The sequence below is a fragment of the Echinops telfairi genome, unplaced genomic scaffold, assembly GCF_000313985.2.
Source record: "Echinops telfairi isolate 266 unplaced genomic scaffold, ASM31398v2 ScPeMD7_1957;HRSCAF=2489, whole genome shotgun sequence".
NCBI classification, from domain to species: domain Eukaryota; kingdom Metazoa; phylum Chordata; class Mammalia; order Afrosoricida; family Tenrecidae; genus Echinops; species Echinops telfairi.
Genome location: NW_022105855.1, coordinates 1,627,688 through 1,636,848, shown reverse-complemented (window position 1 = coordinate 1,636,848; position 9,161 = coordinate 1,627,688). Strand labels below are relative to the sequence as shown.

General features: G+C 49.2%; 1 protein-coding gene across 1 annotated transcript in view; it reads right to left on the bottom strand.

Annotated features, from left to right (window-relative positions):
• Nucleotides 1-989: 989 nt before the first annotated feature.
• HEBP1 (heme binding protein 1) overlaps nucleotides 990-9,161 on the bottom strand; it is a gene marked incomplete at its 5' end in the record, with an annotated part of 31,760 nt that continues 23,588 nt past the window's right edge. Inside the window, one exon of the mRNA XM_004716223.2 lies at nucleotides 990-1,477. Coding sequence (XP_004716280.2) covers nucleotides 1,306-1,477 — 172 coding nt within the window. The remainder of the gene's footprint in view (nucleotides 1,478-9,161) is intronic.

The following is a 9,161-nucleotide window of genomic DNA, read 5'->3' as shown; positions in this document are numbered from 1 at the left end:
ATATGTCCAACACCAATCCACAATGTCCTCCTCCATCTCACAAAACACACACAATGATGCCTACTGCAGGAGGAAAGCCGAATCAGTGGACATGTTAGCATCTCAGCGCTGGCAGGGGTCTCCACACGGCTGCTCCAGCACCCAGGGCTGCATCGGGGCAGGTCTATGTGGCTTCTCCTCAGGGACGTCCTGCAGGAAGTGAGCCCCACCAGCTGAAGCAGGGAACTAGCCAAGGCAGCTGCACCCTGGTCTGAGCATCAGAAAGCAAGAGACCCAAGAACTAGAAAGGCGAGGCTCACTGAGCCATTTATCCCTCTGCCCTTCAATTAACCCCACATGTGTTCATCAGCCAGGTTGGCACAATAAACTAACTAACTCAGTCTGGAAGCTCTGTTGAATAACAACAGGCAAGCCTGCCCTGGCAGATGGGTGGGTGGTAGCTGGGCATAAGGTATGTTGATTGGGAATTCAGCCTAGCGATCCCACAAGGAGTCCTGGTTGCTTAGTTCCACTTTGGGCTGTTCACCGGAAGGGTGGCCGTTCAAATCCACCAGCTACTCCTTGGGAGAAAGACGAGGTGGTCTGATGCCATGAAGATTCACATACAGTACCCTGCCCTGGTGGGGTAGTGGTTACAACTTGGACTGCTAACCGGAAGGTGAGCAATTCAAAACCACCAGCTGCTTCAGATGAGAAAGATGAGGCTTTCTATCCCTGTAGAGAGTTACAGACTACAGTCTTGGAAACCCACGGGGCAGTTCTACCCTGTCCCATCAGAACCAACTGAATGGCATTGACTTTGCTGTTGTTCTTGTTTTGTGTTGCCTCTACCCTCTAGGGTCGCTGTGAATTGGGATCAGCTGGACAGCAGTGGGTTCCGGGTTCTCCGTCATGGAAGGTGGGCATTCTGTGGGAGCACTTAGAGTGGTCTGATCTGTATGATTGAAGGCAGAACCTTAGAAAGAATTTTACTTAAGTTTTAGCCCAGCTTCGTAAGTCAAAGATCTTTATTTTCAAGTTTCTTTTTAGACAGTGCTTACAAGAATCACAGATGAAAGTTCATGCCCACATTTTTCCCTCCTTAAAAAATGACAAATTCTATAATTAAGAAAAGTCAGTTCTTAGTAATCTGCAGAGCTGATGAAACACCACGGGGGATTTTCTGGTCTCCCACAGAACTCCCTAAATCAATCTTGTGTATGAGAAAAGGACCTTAGTCACAAAGACACGTTTCTTTCAGACAAGGGGCGGCGACCCCCTTGGGAGGCAAGTTGGTAGCTGCGGAAGCCCTGGGCCCCGAGCCGCTCACATCTTCACCAGCCAGACCTCGTTGAGACGCCCGTAGGGCTTCATGGGGGGATCATAGCCCGCGCAGAAGTAGAAGTCGTCCCGCCAGGTGCCTGTGCCCTCCAGGGCAGAGCGCAGCTGGGTGGCGTGAGCCACGTAGTCGGCTTCCTTGGCGTAACCACCAAACTGCCTGAGGAGAGAGGCAAGGGGCTGGTTAAGGAAAGACTTGACCTGCTGCCAGCCATGTTTGTGTGACAGTTCTCTCTGACCTCCCACGTTCCCTTTCTCTCGGCCCATCATGACTGCGGGCTATAGCTCGGTAGTTATCTTGTCCTGGTCATTTATTAAAACACTTAATAAATGCCTCTTTAAATTAAGAAAGAAAGAAAAATAAAAGAATACACCGTGGAAAACATTGAAAGGGCAGTTTATAAAAATTATATTGTAAAATCCCAAATACGTAAGAGTAAAACAATCACTTTGCATATTGTGAAAGAAAAGACATAAACATCCAGAGATGGGAGATGGGGGTGGAGTGGGGGAAAGGGCACTCACACACTGTCCTTTTTACAACAGATATGGTAAGAAGGCTGTGGATTCACCAGTCCCTTGGTTGATGGGGTTTGGCCTGAGTTATCCCTGACCTTTCTGAGCCTCAGTTTCCTCATCGGTAGAACAGGAGAGACTCTCTTTTTCCATCTCTAAGGCTGCTTTGAGCTTTAAATGCAGGCATGGATGGGAAGGCTCTGAGGCAGGGCCTGAAACAGGGTCGTCAGTCCATCAACACACCCTTCCCACTCTTTCCTGGGAATTCCTAGATGTGACCCCACCCGTTGCCATCAAGTCAGCTGACTCATGGCGACCCCTGGGGGTCAGAGTGGAACTAGACTCCACAGGGTTTTCCATGGCTGATTTTTCAGACCCAGATCGCCAGGCTGTTCTTCCTAGGTCCCCCTGGATGGACGGCAACGGTAGGCTGTGCTCACACAGTGGCGCTTGGGCCATGCCCGGGCCCTTTCCTCCAGCTGCTGCCTCCCACCCAGCTGCTCGGTTCCCCTGCTTGCTGGCCACTGGGCAGACAGACAGGATAAAGGGGAGGTAGGCTGGGGCTGCAGAGCCAACAGTCTGGAAGAGAAGAGTTGGAGGCTACTCAGCACCCCCACAGCACAGCAGCTCCAAGGAAACTTGTCCCAACAAGGAAAGAGCTCCCCAAGGCCCGGGACCAGCGGACCAGGGCAGTCTTGGGAGAGCTATACGCATGTCCCCAAGCAAGAAGTCACTTCTAAAGGATCCCTCCTCACGCTTGAATCAGGAAAGCCTCATTTTCTAGGCAGCAAAGAGACCTGCCTGTCCTAAACCAGGCCTTTCTCTTGGAGGAAGAGGTGGAGACAGACAAGCAATAAAGCCATGCCGGATTATGATTCTGTCTCTGACGTCATCTGCCTACGTGCCAACATTCATTCTGTGGCTGCTCTAAATATACCACTCTGAAGTCTGGGCTGCACGAAAATCTTTATTAGAGTCAAATGCATCCCCATTTCTAATGAGCTTTGTGACTCAGAAGACTACATTTGCACCAGGCCGAGATCAGGCCAAATGCCTTATTTTTGGTGGAGTTCTCTGAATCATGCTTTGCTTTTTATAAGCGGTTAGTCATGCTCAGTAAACACTCAGCACTCTGACTACAGGGTGAACTGACTGCTGTGAAAACAGCCGGGCTTTCCTATTTCAGTGACTTGGTGATTTCCACACCTAGACAACAGCTATAGAACACAGATGGAGCAGTGGCTAATGTGGAGTTGTTCAAATATATCAGAAAAAGAATATATCATAAAGTAGGTGAGGGAAGTTGCACCCCAGCTTCACTTTGGAGCAACAAAGAAACAGGATTAGTAGACAAAGGGTAATAGGAAGGCAGGATTTTTCTGGAGGTAAAAGCCTGCCAGACACTGGAGTCCCTTGTGAAGAATACTTTTGGGTTGAAAGCCACCTGCAGGAAGGGAATCCGACATTGGACGAGGAAGTGTGCTTTCTGCAGCCTCTTCGAGTGCTGCCATCCAGACGGTCTTCCCTGAAAATGAACGTTGTTGGTTCTTGACGCTGTCCGTTTAGTGACCGTCCAAAGGAGTGGCCCTTGCGTGTCTTCGTTCATTGCCAGGAAGCGAATGGCTAGTGGATGTGCTCAACTCCTAGCTCTGCCATTTTCTAGGTCAGGGTCTTGGGCCAATTCCTCCAAGTCTGGTAGACAGGGATGAGGACAGCATCATTCCCAAGGCTGCGGTCAAGGTTAAGGGAGGGAAGGGCACACAGAGGGCTTACCCAGAGTTTATCACAGAATAAGCTCACGGCCAGCAGTAGCCATCATTGTTACTTAGCAGTCCACTCCCAAGGAGAAGACCAGGGAATGGTGACCTCAAGTTCTATGAACCAGGTAAAAAACCCAAGCCAGTTGCTGTCACTTGGCTCCTGTGCCCCCGTGAGTGTCAGAGCAGCATGGTGCTCCCCAGCGTTGTCAGCATCTGCATCTTTAGGACTCCATGACCAGGTCTTCCTTCCAAGGTGCCTCTAAGTGAACTCGAACTTTCAAGCCAGTTAGCAGCCAAGCACGTTAACCACTCGCACCTCTTGTACCTTCTCAGTCTGGCTGACCCTATTTTAAAATCTCAAAACCCTCTTTAACACCCCGAACCGAAAACTGCCCCACTCCTTATCCTCATTCCCAGGCCTCTTCCTTGGCTCTATGTTCTTGTTTTCAAGGTGCACTGATCACCTTCTGTCACACAACATGGCCTATTTACTATGTTCATTGTTGGGGGTCTATGTCTCCTGGTAGAACATAGGCCCTTTGTGGTCAGGATCTTTGTTACCTTTTGTCCACTTGTGTAGCCTGAGCACTTAACACACTGCCTACCACGTATCAGACCCTTGGATAAATGTGGAATGCCAGGATAAGCAATAAAAATTCCTATCTGCAGGACCTATGTAGGATAGCATGTAAGACCGTGAGTTAAGTTTTTAAGTTTTAAGTTTGTAAGAAGTAGACATACTTGTCCTTCCTTCAGGTAATACCTAGACACGAACCATGGGGGACAGCAGTGGGCACTTAAAAAGGAAAAGTGGATTGAATGAAGCCACTGAGAAGGGTCTTGGATGCTATGCTGAGTTTGAACTTGATCCTCGATGCAAAGATGGACCTACAGAAGAGTTTCAGAATTAAGGGGCTGGTCTGATGAAATTGGGTTTTAGAAAGATCCATTTAGTGACGGTGGGGGGGCGTCAGGGGGTAGGGAATGGAATCGCTGGGGCCCTAGAACCACCAAGCACCTGATGAAGATGGCCCAAAAAAAGGCAGCTTTGAAAAGTGAGTGGACGCGGAAGGAAGAAGGGAGAGGGAGGGGCTGAGGGTTCTCCATGGCTTCTAGTTAAGCCTCTGGGTGGAAGCTGATCCCCCCAAGCAGAGTAGGGAATATAAGTTGATGAATCACATTAGAAGCAGGAGAGGGGGATGTTGATGATTTGGGGTACCTCTGTGGAAAGCACTCCTGTGGATATGAAGAATTGGGTACTCAAATACGTGTCTGGCTCTGTGAATGTCTCCTTCAACGTGGGAAAGAAGTGGGACCAGAGAAGGGATCTGGAAAAGGGGCGGATCTAGTGACAGAAATGTGGGCGCCACCAGACATTTGTAGTTGTTGCTGTCAGTTGTTACCACGACGTCCACTCCGACTCCTGGCAGACTCGGGTACAACAGAATGAAACCACTGCCCAGTTCACGGCTGCGGCTGTTTGGGTCTATTGCTGTGGTTATTGTACAGGGCCTTCCAACCTGGGGGTCGGGGTTATCTTCCAGCAATTCATCAGGTAGTCCTGGTCCATATTTAAAAAAATACTTATTGTGTTGTTGAAAGTATACACAACAAAACCTAAACCAAAACTCAACAATGTTTACAGGTACCATTCTGTTACATTGAGTACAATCTTTTGAAGTTAGGCGAGCATGCTCCACCTCCTTTTTGGGATTATCCTTCCACCCTTAACAGCAATTCACTGCCCTCCATGTTTCTTCCCTTTGTGAGTTGCGGTTGTCAATTTCATCCCATTTATAGTTCTTTCAGGGGGGAAAGATGAGGCTGTCTACTCCCATAAAGATTTGCCATCTGGGAACCCAGCAGGGGCAGTTCTGTTCTGTCCTATAGGGTTGCTGAGAGTTGGAGGCAACTTGATAGTGTGTGTGTGTGTGTGTGTGTGTGTGTGTGTGTGTGCACACGTGTTTTCATAAGAATATAAAGCTATATCTTCAATGAAGCTCTCTTTCAGGGCCCTGTATTTATCTTACCCCAAATCAGAGACCAGTATTTGAGTGGAGAATTTGGTTGCCATGGGAGCAGAGGAACAACATGCATGGGTGCCCTGGATTCCAGAAACACAAAGGGAGCTGATGGAAAAGGCCAGGGAGAGTGTGGGGAGGCTGGTGGGGGATGCAGGTTTTTGGTTCCAGGAGGCAAAAATCATAACCTGATACCTTTCCGGCAGGCGGGGGAGGCGTGAAGTGAGGGCAAAGTGTAACCTGGGATGATTGAGCCTGCCCACCAACGTTTGTTGACGGCGCCAATGAGTCAGCACCGATGTGTGGAGAGTCTGGTTTGCAGGCGGCACTGGACAAATGGAATCTAAGACTAGGAGTTTACAGCTTCCCACGGACAGGGAAAGAGGCTTCCAGGAATATGGTATTCCCCTCGGTTGGACCAAGCCCCTGCTTAAGGAATCGTCTGTCACCAGTAAGCCCAAAGCACCAGGCTGGAGAACAGAGAAGCTAAAGGTGTCTTTCTTCCCTGCCCTGGCTGTTACTGAGCACCTTCCATAGTGGCCCATATGACGCCCAACAACTGCCCCCTTGGGCTGTCTAGGCTGTCATCTTGGACAGGGCGCCAAGGGGTGGGCTGCTGACCAGAGGGTCAGTGTCTGGACCCACCAGCTGCTCCATGGGAGAAAGCTGCGTGTGGCAGTGTGCTTCAGTCCAGGTTTAGAGTCTTGGCCACCCCTATGGTGGTGCTCCGTCCTACAGAGGTGTTGTGAGTCAGGATCCCCAGAAGCGACCGCAGCGGGTTCATCTTGCCTGCAGCAGATTGCTGGCCGCCTCTCCCCCGGAGCTGCCGGGGCGGTTCCAACGGCCAGCTTAGCTTCGGTTGGCAGCCAAGCGCTTCACCACTGCCCAACTGTGTGAGGGCCCCCTGGGAGCGCACAGGATAGAAAGGCAGACACTAGCGCGGGGGTACCAGGCACAGACAGGATGCTCTGTGGGTAGGGGAGAGGGGAGGATGCCTCCGGACTCGGATTGGAGGGAAGATGTTAAGCAGGAGGTGTTCGCTCTTATTTACTGAGCACCTCTTCTTGGAGCTGGGGGTAGAGTAGGGATGACAAAATGCTCAGGAAGTTTTCAACAAGCAGAGGCTGGGATGGGACCAAGGGGGGCTGGATAAAGGTATGTGGAGGCAGGGAAGGGATTGCTGGCCCGCAGCGGGTGGGGCGGTGCCCTGATGCCAGGGCAGAGATGGAGTGGGGCATGTTGCTGTGATGGCAGTGAGTGTCGCCACAAGGCACATCCTTCTTAGGCGTGGCAGCCTGGGAAACATTTGGGGACCCACAGTTTGCCTCCCACCCCCCGCAAGGGGGCGCGGAGGGTTTTATTGCAAGCTTGGGCTTTGAGCCTAACTCGAACGCTGTGTCTTGTTTTGTTGATTTCTGCCGAGAACCTGGTGTTGGACTGAGCGTAGGAGGCTGAGTGTCACTGAAGCTGACTTTACAGGACAAGAGGGCGGGCGATGGTGTGCAAGGCGACTACTGGACTCAGTGTGAGAGAGAATGCCACTCTCCAGACTCTTGTGAGCAAGGAAAACATTCTGATGAGTGTCCCTCCCCACATCATTCTGTGCATCTGAAAAGCTCTGGCACTTTGTGGACATCCCTTCACCAGGCCGCAAAGAGGGAAGACTAAACAGAGGATGCAAGGTTTCATTTTAGGATTCATTTTGTCATCGAATGCCCTCACTGGGATGCTAGTTGGCACTGCCTTCCGCAGAATCAGAGACAGCACTGGCCTCTGGAGGCCCCACCACACGCACATTTGACTCTGCAGACACCCAGTGGCCGCTTGAGGATATTACGCCGAGTTAGGATCATACTCATATGTTGGCTCAAATAAACATTTATGGAGCAAGCCTAGACACTGTGAGGAGTGCTCGTGTGGTAAGATTTCAGAAAATTACTTGGAAACGGCCACAGACATGGATTTAAGGGGATCACTCATTCTAGACACCTTTTCCCACCATAAGGAGCCATGGTTCTTTAGAGAAACGGCTAATTTCAGCTCCAGGACAAGACATATCAAGATGTGTGCTTGAAGCATCTTGTCATTACCACCAGAAATCTAGGAAGCTACCAAAGACTACCAGAGTTGTGCCCAAAGGACTAAGAAATCAATGTGAAAGGGCTACTTCTGGCCAACGATGGGGAGAATTTGAGCATCAATAAGAATAATAACTGTCAACTGTGTTTAAATCTATATTTTTATAATGATACTAGAAGACCAGAAATGAAGACTACCTTTGGAGGGCGATCATGAACAGAGTCATTGTTCTAAAACGGAGCAGGAGGAAGTACAGAGGAGGGACCTGGCCTGTATCTCAGGGAAGCCAAATAGCAGGTGAAGGGGTGCCTCTCTTTATGGAAACATTCCAGCTAAAACACGAACAAGGAAAAGGAGAGAACATCACCATTTACAACCACCAATGTAACTAGGAGCTCTGGTGGCATAGTGCTTATGCATTAGTCTGGGAACTGCAAGGTCAGCAGTTTGAAACCACCAGCTGCTCTGAGGGAGAGAGACTGGGCTTTCTACTCCCATAGTAACAGTCTCAGAAACTCACAGGGACAGTTCTACTCTGTCCTACAGGGTTGTTATGGGTCAGCATCAATTTGAAGGCAGTGAATGAAACACGGCATTTAGCCAATGATTACCCATATAGGCACTAACATCACAAACACAAGTGACCAGGCAGCAAAAGCCATTGACAGAAGTATACCTCAGAGAGGTTCCTCCTAATGATAAAAGCAAATCCAAATCTGGTCAAGCCTCTAGTTCCAACTACCAGAAGCCAAATCTTTATTTCCAATTAATTTGCAGGCAATACAGGGGCAGAAAAAACATTCCCACTGCCATCACATCGATCCTGAGTCATCGCGACCCTACTGCACAGGGTAGACCTGCCCTTGTGAGTTTCTGAGACTGTAAATTCTTTGCGGGAATGGAAAGTGTGGTCTTTCTCCTTTGGGAAGACTGGTGGTTTCAAACTGCTGACCTTGTAGTGAGCAGCTCAATGCATAACCACTACACTACCAGGGATCCTCACATGGGACAGAGGAATATGTTAAACGACCACTGGGACATGGTCAGCTAAGTCCCAAGTGTGGGAACCATCTCGACGAAAGAGACGCAAAAGCAAGAAAGAAGATGACGCAGCGTGGCGGTAAAGAAAGCTGCAGCTTGACAGAGCCTTGAAAGACATATTAACCAATTGGAATACACTCCACTGGAGCCAGAATGCAGCAAACAAAATGAAATATGAGATAATGGGGAAAAGAGTAACACTAGATATCTTATAACATTTATGAATTATTATTAATAGTTTAGGAGTAATAATTGTGGTTATATTTTTAATGTCATCATAAGCACACTAGATATTTGTGAATGCAGTAACACAATGCCTGCAATTTGCCTCTGAATCATGAAGAATTGGAGCTGGAAGCACTGAAGGTATAGATTACACAAGCTTGCCCTCAAGTTGGTCATTGTTGAAGGAGAGCAATGGGTCATT